Below are 19,779 nucleotides of genomic sequence, written 5' to 3'. Positions count from 1 at the left end.
CTGTTGGACCACGTGATTTACAAAGAAGGTGGATTTCTCTTTTTGGCAAGAACATGTGCTGCCTTGGTCTCTCTGCAGCTGAAGGAGGGAGCATCACCCTAAAATCGGGGTTGCGGGAGCGAGCCTTTGCAGCGCAGGCTCAGCGCTGGCTGGGGGCCAGGGCCGCCCGGATCATTTTCGCTGTAGTGTTCTTAACTGATTTTAAGTAGATTATGGTTGGATACGTGCCCCGCTGTGCTGGTTCAGGTTTCCATCGGCCTTCGTTGTCTCGTTGCTGTTTTATTGGCGTGCTGTTTAGCAAACAAGCCGGCAGTGTGCGATTGAGGAAACGCTTCTCCACGTAGGCACGAGCGCTGCAAGAGCCTGGCTAGAGCCGCCCGCCCGCCATAAATCAGCGTTAAACACCCTGCTTTGTTACCGGTGTCAGCGCGGGAGATGGGCTGGTTATCGGCGTGTATCAGCCGGGCTGATAACCCCGTGCTCTGTTTAGTGCTGCTCGAGGAGCAGCTGCCTCACTGCAGCGTCAGAGTGATGGGGGAGCGCGCTGGGTGCCGGCACGGGCGATGCTGTGGCGCTTGCCTTGCGTGCTACAGAGGGGACCGGTGCACCCCCTTCTTGAAAAAATACACCTCCATCCGTCTGCAAATGTAACTTGTGGTGGGGAGGAAGATGCCCGCACTCACCTTGGTGACCTATAAAGAAGGGAACCACAGACTGAGAAGAAAAAAAAAAAAAAGAGAAACTCGAAAAATCCCACAACCCCAAGCACCAGGCCAGTTCCATCGCTGGTGGAGGGCTTCAAAAGACATGCAGAGATGGCACTTGGGACGTGTTTTAGTGGTGGGTTTGGCACTGCTGGGGGAATGGTTGGACTCAATGCTGTTGAATGTCTTTCCCAAGCCTGGTGCTTCCCAAACACCAAGCCTGCCAGAGTTCAAGGAGCATTTGGACAATAGTTTCAGGCACGTGCTGGTATTCTTGGGGCCGTCATGTGCAGGGCCAGGAGTCACTTTAACGATCCTTGTGGGTTCCTTCCATCTCAGGGTATTCTGTGATTCTATAATTTGTGTACCAGGTACTGCACCAGTTACAACCCATGTGCTGTTTGCCGCTCCATCACAACTGCTGGAATTGCTTTTATCCTCTTGCCACTGAGTTTGGGGATAGTGCTGGGCTCCACATGCTTTGCCCTTGGTCGCCTTCTCTTATTCTTCTCTCCACACATTATTTATAGTAAATCATATTAGAAAGGAGCGCTAAGGAGGAAGCATGATTCATCCTCCTTGAAACCAGTGCTGACATAAAGGCAAAGAGCTTACTACGTGGTTTTTATTATGGTATTTAGGGACAGGTTGTACTAATTTTGGCGTGCACAGAGTAAACCTGAGAATGCTATGACTCCAAGAAATTTAATTTCACTGCAGCACAAGCTGCGTGTCTAAAAAACCCAACCAAAACCCCGCTGGCCTTCTTGGAAGGGTGTGTGCGTGGCAGCACAAGGCTTTTGGGATGGCCCGTTGCTTTCCAGATTTCACTGCGTGTCTTTAGCTGTTCTGTTGGCTTCTCACGGCTTTGCTATGGTGCGGGAGCAGGGACAGCTGCAAGCACAGGCATCCCCCTTCCCTGTGAGTGTGGTGGGGCACTGGAACCATGGGAGAGAAGCTGTGGATGCCCTATCCCTGGAAGTGTTCAAGGCCAGGTTAAACAGGCCTTGGAGCAACCTGATCTAGTGGAAGGTGTCCTTGCCTGTGGCAGGGAGGTGGAATGAGATGATTTTTAATGTACTCCCCAACCCAAGGCATTCTATGATCACAGGTCTGGAATGGGAAGCACAAATTGGTACAGAAAAGGGCTCCCTGTTGAGGGGATGTGCAGAGGGGATACTTGGTGTGGAGACCCCGCCAACGGCTCTCAGACTGCGGATCCGGGCTGCCGACGGGAGCTGGCTGCTGGCAGTGCAGCACAGGCAGCGCTGGGGATGGATCTCTTATCTCAGCTGGGCACGGCTGCGGTCGCAGCCGGCTGTGCAGTGCACACAAACGGCCTTTGCGTGGGAGAGATAAGGCACCGGCATCGTGCAGTGCCCACGCATCCCCGGCCCCTCGCCAGCCCCCCTGTGCCCGTGCCACACCGGCGTGGCACTGGCACACCGTCCCACTCACACCGTGCTGTGGTCAGCCGGATCACGGGTCGTGGTGCCACATGAATCACGGCACTGGGTCGGGGCCCCTCTGCCAGCGGCACATGGCGTGGGGTGGCCGGAGTGCAGCAGGGCACCGCTGGCTCACACACCAGGGCCCCTTTCTGCGAAACAGCAGTGCTCAGAACCGAAACCCTCCCTCTGCACCTCCCTCCCTCCGGGGCATTCTGCTATTTTTACCAGGAACATGGTGATTTCCTCTTCTCTTTTTACCTTCCCCCTGTTCGTAGAAAAGATCCCAGCACTGAGCGTGGGGCAGGGCGCTTCTGCGAATAAGAGCAGTGACCAGAGGCACCTGTCGTGCACAAAGCCTCTTTGGGCAGCTCTGCCTGCGCTGCCCTTGCCTTGGGGGGCTGTGGAGGGGGCCCCTACTCCTGCCCTGCCTCCCTGGGGTGCTCAGAGCCTGGCTTGCACTTCTCTTGCATGTGGCTTGCCTTGGTGGGAACCAGTGGTGTGCTATGAAACTGGCAGAAAACCCCCTTCCCCCCAGCAGGAATCACCTTAAGAACATTTTAACTTAGATGAAAACCTTTCCGGTGGAAAAAAATGAAAAGCAATAGTTTTTCTCTTCCCAGATCCCTGGCTTCCCGTGCTTTTGGGTGAGGGATGGGGAAATGCCATCCTGGCTCTGCTGTGCCTTCCCTGGCCTTTCGGTTCACTGTCACCCTGGTTGAAGGACAGCATTTGGTTTGGGTTTCTTGGGGGAATTTGGGCTCTGCATTGTTGGGGGCTGTGGGGAAGATCGCATGTAGGGCAGGTGCTGTGGTGGAAACCGGGTCACCAGCAGCTCCCAGCCCACAGGGAGCTGAGTCAGCAGTACCCAAGAGTGGGACAGCACCAGGGCTGCCAGGGGATGGCCCCAGCCCTGCCTGTGGGATGCGTCCGGCCCAGCCCTGCCCACAGAGCTGGGGAGGGGCACTGGGATCTCAGGATGCAAACGCAAGCGCTTGTATTGATTTCTGGCTTCTCTGATCCTTTAGCTGGAGGCGGCTCTTCCCTCAGCGTCCAACCAAACGTAACTTAAAGCAGTGCAGAAATGTTTATCACCCTTCCCTCGCAGCAGTGAGCGCTGGCCAATGCATTATTTAGCAGGGTGGGAGCAGCAGTGGGCTGCCCTGGGGCAAGGGCTGTGACCACCCAGCACATGGGGGGAGCAGGGGGCTCTGGTGGGTTGTGTGCTGAGGATGTGGGTGGGCATCGCTGGGAGGACCTTGCATTTGGACACATTTTGGACCTTGCATTGGGAGAGGGACCTGTCCAGCTGTGCCCAGCAAGAAAATGGGAAGAGGATGGTAAAAGAAGGGACCTTGATGTTGGGGGGCTGAGCAGGGAGTCACAGAGATGTGCGTCTCCCAAGGATGGTACTTGGGATGCTTTTCTCCTTATCCCATAGTGCCGGTGCCGCGTGGCAGTGTCCACTCTGCTGGCCAAGCACCGCGGGCTTGGCCACTGCCGGCACGGGCAGCTGTGCCACATCCTCCTCCAACTGGAGATGGAGAGCAGCTCACTCCCTAATTAGCACCTTTGTTGCTAAGTGAACAAATGCGTGGCCAGCTTCCTGCCAGTGATCCGTGTGTGGAGGAAGGGGCCTTCCATTGCCACCACACACAGTGCTGCGGTGCACGGCCACAGGGACCAATGTGCTGGAGCCAGGCTGCTCAGGCACCTTGTGCTCTGGGGTCCGTGTGCTCTGGGACCGTGGCTCTGCTGCTCCACGTGTGTGCCCACGCTGGTCGTGCTCCAGGTGCCATCACTGTCACCTGTTGTGCTGAGGGTCGCTGCTGAGGCAGCTCTTCTGTTCCGGTCTGGTGTGTGTATTTTCAATTACCTCTGGTCACCTCTCGCACGGCGCCTGCCCTGGCTGGCAGGGTCAGACATGAGTTAGCTGCAAGTGTCACTGTGTTAAAGGGAATAATCGTGTTGTCTTCAGAGGGATGGTAACAATGGATGTTAATGCCTGTGGAGCAACAGCCCACGGCAGCACTCATTAAACAAGACTCCGTTTGGATTGCCAGATCCCTTTGATTCTTCCTGCATCGTCTTCTGCCACATCCCGGCTCCACATCCGAGCATCGGGGTTTTATTATTTTATAGGTGCTGTAATGTTCAGGCTGTGTTGTGTGGCGGAGGCTGGTGTGCTCTCTCCACCATCCTCCTCCTCCTCAGGATGCTCTTCAGCAGCAAACAGGGAGCCACTGGGTGGCTGGAGCATGCAGGGGCTCCTGGCCCCTGGAGGTGTTTTGGAGTTAGAATATCCCATGTTTAGGTGTGTGCGTTTGAAAATATATAATATTTGTGCTAATGAGTGATGGGTTTGTTGCCTTTGGTGTCTGTTGCTGATCACATTCCCCTGTGTGTATAAACTTTGCCTTTTCATTAGTAAATAATGCCATGGAAATGAGGGTGAAAAGCACCGTGACTGTCTGGGCACAGAGATGGGGCTGTGTGTGTGCTGCTGCCTGTCCTGGGCTGGCTCTGGAGTGGCCAGGCAGCCTTGAAAGGATCTGTGGAGCAAGCTGCCCACTGGAAGGACCAGCTGGGGAGTGGGAGCAGTGCCGAGAATCATTTTCACTCAAGAAATTATTGTTCTTGCAAGAGCAGATTTGAAATCTATTTGACTTTTCAGCACCCTGTACCCCTTTAAACGTTTCCAGTGTATTCTCGCTGATGGGTTACCTTTTCTTTCCCCTTGGGCTATAATTAGTGTCCTTTACACAGAATTGCCTTAGAATTGGATTTGAAGAAGATAAGAATCAAATTACCACTATTTATCTTGTAAATTCCAAAAGATCTACCGAGAGGCACTGTACAAGGGGGATTTTTAAAATATTGTGCTCTGAAAACACCAACCTCCTGTGGGTCCCAGGATTCCCTCGAGGGTCACATCTGCAAAATGCCCTTGGATACAGGACAAGGCCAGAGGTGCCAGGAGGAGACAGGATGGTTTCTTCCTGGCTGGGGGCTGGGGCAGGTAGATGCAGTTTGGTGACTGGGTCAGGGTGGCAGCATTATCTCAGGCTGGGCTTTGGTCTTGAATTTCACGGTCCCAGGTAGGCTGGAGAGGAAAAGCCTTTGAAATGCCACTTCTCTCCCACTTTTCCACACTCCCACCTGGGGTCACTCCCCGCTCCACTGGGTGGCTCTCAGAAGATAAGGCAAGTTGAGTGCCAGAAATGGATGGAGTTAATTTTGGTGGGCTCTGTTTTGACAGAAATTAAGCATCTGAATCTAAATGAAGGAGATGGAGAGCCTAGGCAGCTGAGATTGTATTTTCATAGCATAAACAGTTGCAGAAGAAGATTAATGGCATCTGTGTAAACACTCTGTTGCAGTGGTGAGGGGTTGTGGTTTTTTTAATAGTTAGAAAATACTAAGTATGGCTGGAGGCAAGAGACACTGTACCTCCCTCCTGCTCACACCTTCCACCTCCCTGTCCATCCCACAGTAAATATTCCAGCCGCCCTCAGCCCTGCTCTCCCTTCTTGCAGTAAATTACATATTAAAGTAGCCTGGTAACTGAGCACTGGTTGCTGCGCGATAAGCTCCGGGAAATCGATATGTTTGCCATGTGCCTGCTTGTTTATGACACCTGCCTGCCGAGCAGTTGAGCAATGCTCCGTGGGCCCGGGCTGCGCTCGCAGGAGAGGCTGCAGCAACACTGACGGATTTTTCTGCTCCCTGAGTGAGGTGTTGCCCGGAGCTGCCCTGCAGCATCCTGTCAGGGGGGTAAAATAAAAGGAGCAGTAATATTTGGTGATGCAGAACACGGGGAGTCAGACGGGATCACAAAGCGGGTCACACCTTCATCCGTCTTTGGGACTTCTCTCAGCCCCTTCCATGAGTTTCTGCTCTGCTTCTGTTTGTCACCTCCATGGGTAGGTGTGGGAGTGGAGCCCAGGAGTTTAAACACTCCTTCTGTGTGCCTGGGCAGGGAGGCAGCTGCCCACACACACGGTGCTTTGTCAGTGGGGGTTGGCATCCTCTGAGCCCTGTGCCACACGATCCAGTGAAGCAGGGACTGTGCATTCACCAGCGCAATGCCCAGGACCCATTGGCTGTATCCCAGAGTGTGGGATATGCCCCAACTCCTTAGCTTGGGAGCAGCCAACCCCAGCTCAGCTCATGAACTGGGATAGCTCTGACTTGAGAAAATCTTCCCCTTGACTTCGCAGCCCAAGGGTTTGGCTGCTTTGCCTGCACAATGGTGGGCACCAGCCCACATTCCCCCCGCTCCAGTGGCTTTTTGGGTGGGAGCAGGGCATTTTTTTCTGAAATCTCAAGTCAGCAAGCTGCAGTAATTGACCTTTTGACCCAGATATAAAGTTGGGAGGTAAAAGACACAGCTTGCAAGATTTTTATAAAACTGTTGACCTCTCACAAGATTAACTCAGAGATAATAGTAATTATCAACAGCTTATGGTGGGTCCAATCGATGGTGAACTTTACCTCCTGCCTAAAACTGAAGGTCAGTGTTTTACTGCAGAAAAGATAACTGCCATGGGTTTTCTCACCACCGCCAGTCAGCAAACGTCCCTGTACAGAGGAATTCCCTGAATGGAGTGAATATGACTCCTGTGGGAAAATGGACCCACGGGATGGTGCAGTGCAGTGCCCACGTGTGGGTTTTGGTGATGCTTAATGCTGTAGCTGAGCCTCAGCACAGCTCAGGTGGCCTCTCTGCCACTGTGCTGGCACACTGGGACAGTGGCTCCCTTGGGATGCTCGGGTCAGGGGAGCAAGCACAGAGAGGCAGAGCACTGCTCCAAAAAGGCACTTCCTCTTTAATAGCTTTTGATTGTGTACTTTCACTTTTTATGTATAAAAGATAGTCCATTTAATTAACTTGAGAATGCAATTTCAAAACCACTAATGCTTTACACATGACGGCTCTTAAAATACAAGTAACGTTGCAGTACTGTGCTGTGCTCCCTCTGCCTCTTGTGCCTTGTTTTGGAGACAAACATTCCCCCCCTTGGTAGTTCTGGATCCTTGAATAGGAGTCAAACAGATTTGGGGTGTTTGAACCTGGGTTTGCCTTGTCAGTGTGCCTGGGCTGTTGGGTGCCATCCTCTAGCAATGTCAGTGATTTCCTCCATGTCCTTGTCTTTCCCTGGATGTCACCTGTTAATCTCCAGCCAACAGCACCGTGAACTAGAGCATCTTCTCTCTGGCACTGGCAAGCAGGCTTCATTTCTGTGAGCTTTCCTCGAGCCTTGGGTTTCTCCTTTGTACCTTTTTTTTATAGAGCTGGTTTATAATGGATGTGCCTCTGGGGGCAGAGCACACCCTCACCTCAACCCCTCACTTGAAACACCCTCCAGGCCTTTCCAAGTTCCTTAGTTTTTACCAGGCATCTTTAGGCTGTCCCAGATGGGTAAGGTGGGGGGAAGCTTCAAAGGCTGGCTAAGTGGATGCAGCACAGTCAGTCCAGGTGGCTTGTCCAAAACCTGCACACCCTTGCTGATGTGAGACCCCAGGGTACTCTGGCCAGGACCCTCACCCAGTGCACAGATGAACCCCAGAGCCAACTCCTGTGACTTCCCTCACTATCTAGTGGGGTTGCAGGCAGCTCCGGGGAAACCCCCGTTTTCCCCTCCCAAGTGCCTTTCCCCCAGCCTGGCGCAGGGAAAACGGGTGGGAACCTGGAGGTGAATTGCTGGATTTGTTGTTAAAAACCTGCACGCACCAACTCCCCCTTTTATTTTTTCCCCCTTTTTTTTTTTGTAGCATAGAAACCTCTCTTTGTGGCAGAAGGCTGGGAGGGTTTGAATGCCACATCCCGGCGTAGGAGGCTGACTGGGACCATACGGCTTTATCATTCATTAATTCCTGTGCTCATTCATCCCCCTATTTAAACTTCTCTGTAAAGACGGGAGCTACAGATGGTCTTTTGGTACCCGCTTTAGCCGACAGCCCTCGGCCCCGACAAAGGGGTACAGAGGGAGCAGCAGAGTGTACAAAATATTTCCAACCATTAGAAATCGAGGTCTCATTCACCAGGGGCTCCTGTTTTGAAAGCGAATTTATGCAAGCGTCGTAACCCCCAGGCAGGGCAGGGCCAGGAGTGGGACTGAGCCGAGGGCAGCCTCAGCTGCTTTTGCCTGCGATAATTTGGTGCCAGATCACTGTTTCCAGTTTGCTTCAAGAATTTGTTATCGTTGTGGCACCAACATCACCCTTTGGTGTGGGAAGCAATGACCAGAGTGTCACTGGCTGTGCCTCAGGTGTCCCACTCGTGCTGGCCAGTGGTTTGTCCTGGCTGTTTGCTGGTGCAGCAGCCACCATGTTCCCAGCGTGTTTGGGTTTTGTGTGTGGTGGCAATGATGTGCTGAGCTGGGGGTGCACTGGGGCTGTGGTGCTGGGAGTGACACCGGTGGTGCCTCTGCCTGCGCATGCTCTAGTTCCCACGGGTGGTTCGAGTCCCACGGGTGCAGGGGATGTTCAGGGCTCCCACTGTCTCTGTCTTGTCCTCAGGAAAGGTTCGCAGGGAAGCATCGGGGATGTGGGAATACTGGTGTGCAAGGGAGCAGCAGTATCACCCCTTGGCAGAGGAGGAACTGCTGGTCTCATGGCTACTGGGGAGTTGTTGGGGCACATGGGGGACGTTTCCTTAACAAAAAGCCTGTCTGGCCACTGCTGAGGGGGCTCCAGACCCGACCCCGGGCACTGCATTTGCTGCCATGCTCCATCCTTTCCACGGGAAAGTTGGGACCAAAAGTTTTCTCATGGAAAAACCGAATTCTGCGATCTCGTTTTTGCACATGCTGTGCTTAAATATTAACACCAATTGAGCAAATTGCCTTTTAACTGCCTTTATTTTCTTTCATTAACGGTATAATTTAAAAGCTCCCGAATTTGCATGGAACCTGTTGTGCGTGTTGGGGCGGGGGGTGAGGCTGCTCATAAATGAATTAATTGTGAGCAAGCCTCCTTGGGGAGGTCCCACGGTGCCGGGATGGCTCAGCAACGCCCGGGTTTGGGACACCGCGTACTTTTGGCTGGGGCTGGGGGGAGCGGAGTGTGCTGTCAGTGCTGGCGTCCTGCTCAGAGCTTGGCTTGCCCGGAAGGTATTTATTTATTTTTCAGCAAAACATGTTGTAGGCTGAGCAAAACTAATTACAGAGAGCTGAGGCAGCGTCTTGTGTTAGTGCACCGGCGCTGAAACTGGTGCAGGAGGGAAAAACTGCAGGGGAAAGTTGCCAGTGCTGTGCCCCCGTCGCCGTCCCCCCGTGCGAGGCCCTGCAGCACCAGCAGCGTCTGCCCGTGTTGTTGTGCCATGAGATGACAGGTTTCAGTGCGATTCCAGCCAGCTCCGCTCGCTGCCTCCGCGCAGATGTTGGTGCGGTTTCGGGAGCGAAGCCAGCTCGGACACGGTGGATGCGATGCAGCCCCACGTGCTGCACTGTGCCGTGCTGACAGCTCTGCCAGGGCTCGGCCTGGGTGAGCTCCTTTGACACCTCCCACTTCCATAGTCATTCCCAAAGTATATGTTTTCTAAGGGAGGTCTTGCAGTTGGATGGACAGCAGTGACCTCAGTCCCTGAGCTGCCAGGGCATTCCCCTTGTTGCCACCTCCTTGTCCTGGGCACATTGGATCTCTTCAAAGCCTACTACAGTGTGGATATGCTAAATTACTGCCTTGACAAGGTGCATAATGTTCATCTCCCAACTTCCAACTAGAAATAATTAGTTATTTGTCCACCCTGGGAACTCTTGAGAAGGCAGTGTGAACCTGGGCAAAGGCAGCAGGTGCTGGCAGAGGGCAGGAGGAGACCAGCCCATGGCTGGGAGAAGCGTCTCTGGGTAATCCATGGGGAACATGGCATCTCCAGCCTGTCTGAGGGCATTTCTCCTGCCAGAGAAGGGCTGTGTAACAGCCCAGCATTAGGGTTTCATTAATCAAAGACACTTCCACTGCCCCTGTACAGCAACATCGGTGCTGCGCCTGTCCCTCGCTGACAGCTCCCTAATTCATCTTCCCGGGGAAGGGGGGACGTGCTGCTCTTACCGCTCGTGCTGCCAATGCTGCAGCCGTTGCCTGTTCTCCTTCCCAAACTTTTGAAGCCCAGCTGGTGTGGGGAGTGCTTTGGGAGCCTCTCTGGGAGCTGGTGAGCACAGGGCAGGCAGTGTGCACAGAGCAGAGGCGAGATCTCCGGCTGGACTCCTGCACGCTTGGGGTTCTCCCATCCCCTGACCCAGGGAGGTGTCTCTGCCCATCCCCAAAATTCAGGCATAAAACCTGGGTGTGCACCCAGTGGTCCCATCCCAGGAGCCCAAACCAGTCCTCCAGGAGGGCACATGACTATGCACAGAGCCAGGCAGCAGCAGATTGGAATCAGGCATTCTTAATTCTAGCTACAAAAACACAATATTTTGGAGTTGCTAATAATAAGAAAGTGTTTTCATCAAAGGTTTATTCGTCTGTGTGCTGACATCTGGAGAGCTGAGATAGATATTTTCCTTAAGACTGTATTTCCAAGCCATGAGCTCTTCCCTGGCTGTTAATTAATCCTTTGTAGTTTAGCGACTGATGAAATCATGACTCTATGAAATTTTAATCCTTGTGCTGTATAGGCACAACCGACATTATCAGAGGACCCCAGGTGTGTGCTTGAAATTAGTTTGTTGAATCTCTTGCATATTTGATTACCTTATAAAACTCCTCGGGATCTGGGCCGCTTCTGGGAGCGGTGGTGTTTGCCTGTGGTTTGTGCCCGTTCCTGGCTGCAGTTCCCAGGTGGGCTGAGGGGGAGCCGGGGCAGAAACCAGGGAGGCACCAGGGAGGGGGCATCAGCATCTCCATAGGGAAGTGAGGGGTGGGAAGCACATGTCTCCCTGATGGAACAGAGCGGCCGAGCTGCTGATTGATTCCATCTGGCACCTGGGTGCTTTTCCCACTCCCTGAAGGGGAGCTCAGTGCAGGGAAGTGGCTCCTGGGCCCATCTCAGCTCATCCCTGCAGCAGCCACGTGGGTGCCACCCTGTTTCTGACACATGTCCAGCCTCAGCCCTGTGGTCGAGTCATCGAAGAGAGTGGAAATTAAAAGAAAATTCTCCCTACTCTAAAAAACTCTTCCACTCATTTAGGTTGCTCTGTACTCCAGCATCCCAATAGCATATCCATTCTTCCCTGTATCCCTGCTTTTGGCTCCTTGGGGACTTTTGCTGTCTCCCTAGGGCTCTGGGAGCTACAGGCTCCCCCTTTACTGGGTAGCAGTGGGATGATGCAGTCTGGACCGTCTCAGGACTGTTGTCCCTGGAAACCATCCGATGCTGAATGCTTTCTGTGCACCATAGAATCCCAGACTGGTTTGGGTTGGAAGGGACCTTAAAGCTCATCTGGCTCCAATCCCCTGCCATGGGCAGGGCCACCTTCCACTAGACCAGGCTCTCAGAGCCAGGTGTCCCAACCATCCCGAAGGTCGGGAGGAAGGAGCGGCTGAGGCCGGCGCTTCGCTGGTGCTCTGGTGGCACACATGCTGCTACAGAAACCAGATGACGAATGTATTTTTAAACTTGGAATCCATGAACTGCTTATTATTTCTGAATTAGGAATCAAAACATCTGCATAATCACGCCGCTGCTGCGGCAGATGTACTCGGCACGAAGGTCACTTTGCCTTTTTGTCGAGATCTCGTGTTATTTTGAATAAGCAGCGCCCCCCGTGCTCTGCCTGACGCCTCTGACACCCGTGTCATGTTGGCTCAGCGCTGCCCAGCGCAGCCTGGGGCTGAGGCTGCCCAGCCCAGCGAGTGCTCCTCTCCCAGTGCTCAGCACGTCAGTGTCACCAGATGCCCGAAGAATGGGGATGGTGATTTTGGACAGCACATTAGTGCTGGTTATTCCAGGCAGGGCGCGTGCATCGCGTTAACCCCTCGGTGCCTGTGCTCCGTCCCCACCGTGACAGTGTGGAATCGTGGTTCTGTTTGCGTCAGTATCCAGGTGGTGCAGTGGAGATGCAGGACTGTTCCCTGGGCCAGCAGAAGCTGCTGACACCCGGTACCATTGCTCAGTAAATTGTGCAGTGGCTGCATTTTGAATCCCCTTCTGAAAGCCACAGATCTCTCCGGCTTCGGAGCTGGGGCAGCATCTGTGCCCCTGTCTGCGACAGACAGGAGATGCTTCCCCACTGCCAGCTGCACCACTTGGATGCAGCCGGTGGTTTCCCATCCATGCTTGTCCCATCCAGTCTGAGCCCATGGACCCCCCTGCCGTAGGGGGGCTGGGATACACAAAGGGAATGCTGGCAGGGATAAAGCTCTGTCCGGGGGAATCCCATTCAATAACAAATATTGAACGAGAATCTTAAACCAGGGCCTTGGAATACATCACAAAAAAAAAATCTGTATGCTGCCCTATTTTCTGTTTTTCTGTGGCCAGTTTCTCTTTTCCCAGGCCATGGGGCTGGAAGTGCTGTTCCGGTGGGATGCTGAGAGTAGCCAACAGGAGATGCTGCCACATGTGCTCAGCCCAGGCCAGCAGCAAACTAGGAGAGTCACTGCCCTTTGGCAGGATTTTTTCACACTTGTTGTGAGCAGGGTCTAAAAAAAGGTTGGAGTTGTGCATTTGGTGTTTGTGTCCTGGTTCTGTGTCAGGTGTGGTGGGATAAGAGGATCCTTTCCTTGGTTTTTTTCAAAGGGGAAGGGTTGGCATCATGCTGGAATGATGTCACGCCACAGGATCTGGTTTGAGCTCATAAATTAGCTCGTGGTAAATATAAATATTGTACAGGCAGGGAGTTTCAGGGCTTTCTGTTGATAGCTCTCCCCTCCCCTGGCTGTTTTTTTTTTTTAATCAAAACCTTCAGAAATAGTAAAATCTTTATTTCTATTTCCTGTAAGATTTATTTATTTATTTTCAGCAGCAGTGGTGGTTTGAGGGCAGATTTTTTTGTCGGTGTTTTCTTTTTTTTTCTTCTTAATTTATTAAGGCGAAAAGAAGGTCTCAGTTCCCTTCCCCCTTCCCCGTGCCCTTAATAGCTCTCCCTGCTATTTTAATCCTACGGGCTGGGAGCTGAGGGCAGAGCAGTGACTGCAGGAGCCACCTTGGCTTCCCCGTCTGCCCCTGCTGCAAACAAGACGTGGCACCGCTGCCTCGATCTTGATAAAATAGATCAGGGATGAATCGATTTCGTATCAACTTACCTGGGCAAGGGTGATGTAAGTGGAAATGGGGCAGCAGTGAGGGTTTGGGGGACATTACTGGGATACAAAGTGGTGCCGGTCCCGCTTGGCCTGCCCAGCGTTCGGTGCATCACACGTGCCATGGTGGGGCTGTGGCGGCTGGTGGCCGCCCCTCCAGCAGGCACCACGGTTACGGCCCAGTATAAATAAAATTAGAAGGCTCCCATAAAACTGTTATTGCTGCGGCACAAAGTTAGAACCACTGGAGGTTTGTGCTCCCTGGCACTCGCGCGCAGCAATGAATATTTTATAGGAAAGGAAATACTTAGTGTCTGAATCTTTTTATAGCGCTGACGCTCCCGTGGTTGGTGAGCTGCCTCTCACACCCACGCCCTTCACCAGCACTCCCAGGGCTGGGTCCCCCCAGCATCCCCTGGCCCCGCTGCCCTGCAGCATCCCATGGTGCCACAGCATCTGCCAGCCCCACATCCCCACAGCATCCTCTGGTCCCACTGCCCTGTGTCCCGTGGCCCTGCATCCCTGGGAGTTGCAGAGGAACGAACCAGGGAAATGCAGCAGGGTGGACGGGGGAAATCAGTGGGGTGGGGATCTCGACCTGGTGTATGGACTTTGGGAGATGCAACAAAACCGCTGTGTTAGTCCCAAGGACTGATTTCTGTCAGTGCAGGACTCTGAGTGCTGCACTCATGCATGTTTTTGCCTGGCTTTGGACTTGTCAGGACTCTGCTGTTTTCCTTGTGTCACACACCCTCCCAATTCCCCCGCTGTGTTTGGTGTCCAAAATACGGATCAGACAGGGTGTGGGCAGAGATGTGCAAGCCCCCACAGCCCCTTGCCACAGGTCTCCCATGCCAGGCTGCATTCCAGCCACACGCTGCTGCAGGCTTTGTCTCGGGACTCGCTGCTCCAACAGGTACAGAGAGAACCTTGGCCGTGCCGGCGCCGTTCCTCGGCAGCGACGGGTTCTTGCTTCCCCTCGGTAGCCGGCCGCCCTGCCAAGCTGCGCCCCGGCCCGGAGATGACAAAGTGCCCTTTAGTTAATTGCAGAACGGATCGCCTGGAGTTAAAAGTTCTGATTTATACGACTATGGCTCTAACTGCTCAATAACACGGGCCCGTAATCTACTTTCATTTCAAACAGAAGGGTGATTTATGGGGCAGCATGCCGCTTTAGCTCAGAAATGAGGTGTTCAACATATGCTCTGTTGACATAAATTTGGAATTTATCGCTCCTGTCAAAACTGCCTGTTGGACAAAGGTGCGCATTAAGGCAATAAATGGCTCGGAATAGTTTTCTGTCAAATTTCCTAACCATTGTATTCACTCTGTTTGAGGGGAAAAATATACACTTAAAAGTAATCAAACCGCCAAGAGCCATGCGTCTTGTTCAGTATGGAGGGAGGGGAGGGGGTCTCCTCTTGCTTCCAAAAATGGGTGGCAGGGAGGGGCTGGGATATGAGAGCTCCTCAAGTAAAAAAAGCAGAAGGCTGTTTCAGGCAGGTTTTTAAGCAGGCAGAGCAGGGATTTGTTTGTGGTGGCAGTGGGACACTTGCAGTGGTCTTTAGGTACCAGGGCTGGACCCGTACCCACACCCCGGGACGCTCCGCTGAGCCCCCGTGTCCCCCTGGAGCGGGCAGTGGCGTTTGCCACCGACCCCGGCCTTTTCACACGAAGCACCCTGTGGGGAAAACTCATAATTTTTACACCGCGTGGTCTTGCTGGAGTCGCCGTCCCTTTGAAGTGCTTTTTGCGGGGCATTTACAGGCCTTTTTAATTACCATCAGCTTGCGAGGGGCCAGCCTCTCGCCTGGCTTTTGTTTGCCGGTGCTGGGCGGGGAGGGGGTATCGCTCGGTTTGTATTCTGCCTGGACAGCCGTTGGCCAAAGCCCTGCACCGGGGCTCGCTTGGGAGGGTTGGATCCAGCCCTGGGACTCCATGCCACAGGCATCTTCATTGCCCTGGGCATCTTTGTCAAGCATCCTCCAGTGATATTTCACAACCTAGAGGCTTTGGGCAGCTTCATGTTTCCATGTGCCTCAAGCAGGCCATCGAGTGGGAATTAGGGGAAACCCTCTTTTTACAAAAAAGGCACTTTTCCCGCTTGCCACTGCTCTTTATCCCATGGGCACCTTCTCAGCCGATGTGCTCGTAGGGACCTTGCAGGAGAAAGAAGCACAATTTCAGCCTCAAATCAGAATAATAAAGCATAGTTTATCTTTTGGCACGGAGTTTGGACAGCACTGCCAAGCAGGGATGTATTTGAACGCCCTTCAGTCCCCCACCCCCCCTTTCTGGAGGCACAACTTCAGAAGCGTGTATTGATCTTTCCCCTCAGATCTTAACAGCCCGAGCAGCCGTAATACCTTGCTTACATCTGCCAGGTTTTTGTGTAGTTTTGCAACATCTCCTTAATCCGGTGAGCAGAAATAGAACATTTCAATCATATTTCGCTACCGGGAAACGGAGCAGATAAAGCGCTTTAAGACCTTGTTGAAAGGGACCGTGCAAGATGGCGAGCGATAAGATCGTCCTAGAAGCAGGCGCCGAACGGAAAACTTTTGTTACCGCTGAAATTTGTTGATAGAGATATTGCAGCTAAATTACTCCTCGAGCACCCCAGTGCCCCTTCAACACAGTGTGGAGGGGACGTGACTCGGGGACATCGCAGCGCCCTGGGCAGTGGCAGGTGGGGATCTCCAGGGTGCCCTGGCACCAGCAGGTCTGGGGGGCTTTGTGGCTTTGTTTCCTCACTCTGTGTTGGGGAGGGTGGGAGAAGAAGTTGTGTTGGGTTTGCCATAGGCTTGGGCGATGCGGAGAAAGGAAGCTTGTCCTTCCATTTCTCTGTTTCTTGAGACTCACTTAAAAAAAACCCCAAACCTCCATGTTTTGCTCAAACTAATTAACTAATTAGACTTTAATTCAGTGAAAAGGCATTCTGGCCTCAGAGAGGGCAGTGTGGGCCCTGAGGATGCTGTACTCTTCATAACAAAGTGCTTTTAACCCAACATTAAACGCAGGAGCGAGTGCAGCCCGAGCCGGGGAGTGTGACAGGCATGTCTCGAATTAAAAATGCAAAATGAGAAGGTTGTCACTTATTGAGCTGCTCGTTGGCAGCGGAGCCCTGTCAGGAGGCTGGTGTTTTATTTATTTTTGCAAGGCGGATAAATCCTTTGGATTGTAAACCTTCTTGGCCTGAATTCGTGCATGACTCCTAATCCTCCGCTATGACACAGTGAATTCAGGACAAGCCTGATTAATAATTACATTATACAGCAAAGTTGAGAGTTGAAACCAACTCCTACTCCTGTCCTTTCTGCTCCACAGCATCTGCTGAACATCACAGGGTCTCCTCCTGCTCCTACTCTTCCTGTGCATGCCACCTCCTGCAAGGTGGGATGTGGGGCTGGCAGTTAGGGAACAGGTCCCTGTGCCCCATGGGGCAGGGGTAGATTTGGAGCTCGAGGCTCTCTGCAGCTGTGAGGGGTGATCCTGCTTGGACTCAGAGCAGCAGGAGCTTCGTGCCAATAAAACTTACACTTCAGGGGAAGTAAAGCTCAGACAAAGCTGAACCTCCCCCCAGCACAGGCACATGGTTCTCACAGCCTGCACAGCCGGGGCTGAGCCCTCCCGTGGGAGGGTCCACATCTAGGCCTGGGCAGGACCATTCCTGTTTTGTCTTTGGCAACAAGGCAATAGAAATACGCTTGTCCTGCTGCGGAGCAATGATAAATGGTGGCTGTGATCAGAGGTCGGCACACAGTGATGGGCTGTTACTCCTCAACACACACAAATACTTCTCTGTTTACAGCATCTGATGTTGAAACTTTGCACGTGCTGCTGTTGTGAGTCCTCCCCAGCCGCGGGTCCAAGCGGCTCACGGTGACTGAGGGCTGGCAGGGGCAGCCCGTGTGTTTGGGGCTTAGGGATGTTGGTCAGCGTGGCTGTCAAGTGCAGAGCTGGGTGGCTTTGCAAAGAGTCTGTTTGTCACCAGCAGAGGTGGCAAAATAGAGCACCAAGCCCCCATTCCACGTATTCCAGGCATTGCATCCCTCCACACACCCAGAGCAGCAGAGGCTGTTGGGGGGAGCGAGCCTCAGGGTACTCCTGTGCAGTGTGGTGGGAGCTGAGCAATGGCTGGCCCCAAAAGGGAGGGGGAATAGGTATGGAGGGGCTGCCATGGGACAGCAGTGATGGCTTGGGAGTGAGACCAGATTAGGTTGGATTCATTGGTGGTTATAGACTTGGACAGTGCTCCTTTAATGCTGCCTGTTAAAGGTCATTCCATTTGGTGGAGGGCTCCAGCCTTGGCTACCCAAAGATGGAGCATCAGTGTCTTTGCTGTAACAGACTGGGTGATAACGCAGGGTGTGGCCGTTGCAGCCGAGCCCAGCACCTGCTGCCGTGGCCAGTGCCCTGGGCGGAGGGCCCCGCTGGTCCCCAGGATGTGGGGGATGCTCAGCCCCACAGCGTGCTGCGGGGTGGGCGACGTGGTTGGAGATTGTGCAATGCTGCCCGGGCGTAGCTCAGTGTGTACCTGGGGCTGCCAGGAAACAGTGAGTGGCAAATTTCCTGTTTGCGAGCTGGTGGTTGCGTTTGTTGCTTGTGATTTGTGTTGCACTGAATTTGGATGGAAATTGGGATTTGGTTAGAAATGCACACAAACAACCTCTTAAAGTGGTTGGGGTTTTTTTTGGCACACAGTACCCTTTTTCAAAAGTGCTCAGGGCATGGAGAAGGAGTTTGCCAACACAGACTTTACCTGAACTCCAGATTTCAGATTTATCAGGTTTATCAAAAGACTCGAATTACAGGAGCAATGACAAAAATTGACCCGGAGAGGGTCGTCTCCTCAGTGCTGGGAAGTCACACAGGACCTACCCTGTCCATGCCCTCCCTGCAGGGCTTCTCAAGCCAGAACCAACTTAGGGTGATATGTGGGTTGTGGGAAGCATTGGGCAGTTTCTCAGCGTTATTTCAGGTCAGTTCCCTCCGGCGCAGGACTAACCCCACTCTGTTCTCCCCTAGGAAGCTGCACAGCGGGATGAAGACGTACGGATGTGAGCTGTGCGGGAAGCGGTTCCTGGACAGCTTGCGGCTGCGAATGCACTTACTGGCTCACTCAGGTGGGTTGGGAGGGGGGTGCTGGGTTGCTCTCCATGTCCACTCAGGGGTGCTGCAACCGCTCAGCTCACACTTCTTGTCTGAAGCAGACACGTGCGGAGCCGGCTGCGCCCTTCCCTGGGCAGCATGTTGCAAACTTGTTCTCCAGTGCCCAGTAATTTGATTTATTTAAATATTCTTTTTTGGAGTTTGTTTTCAAGTCCTTAATTGTGGAAATATTTTCCAGTCTAAGCAGCTCAGAATAACAAACTCTACATGCCATGCAGCTGCTCGTGGTCAGCCCTGCTCATAGTGTGAGCACTGGCTCCACCTCGGCGCCCATGTCCCAGTGCCGTGCTCTTGTACAGGCCCCCGCTGCAGGTTCGTTAGCAAAACTGTGGAATTAGGCATTCTCTGCCTAATGAATCTGAGTAGCAGTTTCACAGGCTGCAGGGCCTTTAATTAAATAGATAGGGAAGGGCTGGAGCGCTGCAGTAAAGGGAAGACTTGTGCTCTGCAAGTGGATAGGAGCTGATGTTTCCCTTGGAGGTGCGGCCCCTGGCACAGCTGGGGGTCAGATGAGGAGAACTGGGGATGGCCACCAGACCCCTGTGCTCAAACACAGCCAGGAGTCCTCCCCACTCCAAGGAAAGATCACTTGGGGGTAACGGGTACTGCAACCACAACTCTGCTTGCAGTTAGCGTGGCAGGGAAGCTCTATTATATTTTATATTGTTTTGTACACTTTTATCTATTTTTTGCCCTTTTTCCCTTTTTTATTCCCCATTACCCCTTGTTCACACAATGGGGGCTGCTGCCCCCACACTCCTTCTGGCCAGGTGCTGCTTTCTGCTTTTTGGGGTGTTGAACCTAGTCCTGACCCCATCCCCATCCCACCATTTTTTGGGACAGACACTGGCTCCTCAGGGTGCCCATGGACAGTGGCAGGTTGCTGGAAGAGGTCCCGGGGATGCTGGTTCCCCCAGTGCTGGGGTGCAGGGTGCTGGTCCCCGCCCCAGTGCTGGGGTACAGGATGCTGGTCCCCCCCCCAGTGCTGGGGTGCAGGATGCTGGTCCCCCCCCAGTGCTGGGGTGCAGGGTGCTGGTCCCCGCCCCAGTGCTGGGGTACAGGATGCTGGTCCCCCCCCAGTGCTGGGGTGCAGGATTCTGGTTCCCCACAGCGCTGGTGCACGCGGCTCGTGTTTGTTATGGTCGTGTTGGCTCGCAGCCTGTCCCTGGCAGGCAGCCAGCTTTGTGGGTACAGTATGTACAGTGAACACCGAGCCAAGCTTGTCATTGCGCAGGATTAATATTTTTTTTTTTTTTTGGTAAATCCAG

The 19,779-nt window shown here is 53.3% G+C and overlaps 1 protein-coding gene across 3 annotated transcripts in view; it reads left to right on the top strand.

The window, feature by feature from the left end:
• ZBTB16 (zinc finger and BTB domain containing 16) overlaps positions 1–19,779 on the top strand; it is a 53,711-nt gene that overhangs the window by 7,981 nt on the left and 25,951 nt on the right. For all 3 annotated transcript variants that reach the window (XM_017809655.1, XM_017809653.1, XM_017809654.1), the window contains exon 3: positions 18,368–18,465. In XM_017809655.1, the coding sequence (XP_017665144.1) occupies positions 18,368–18,465 (98 nt within the window). The remainder of the gene's footprint in view (positions 1–18,367; positions 18,466–19,779) is intronic.

This window comes from Lepidothrix coronata, unplaced genomic scaffold, assembly GCF_001604755.1.
Source record: "Lepidothrix coronata isolate B3197 unplaced genomic scaffold, Lepidothrix_coronata-1.0 Scaffold27, whole genome shotgun sequence".
NCBI lineage: Eukaryota > Metazoa > Chordata > Aves > Passeriformes > Pipridae > Lepidothrix > Lepidothrix coronata.
Note: the sequence above shows the minus strand (reverse complement) of the source record. Positions and strands in the feature narration are given on the sequence as shown.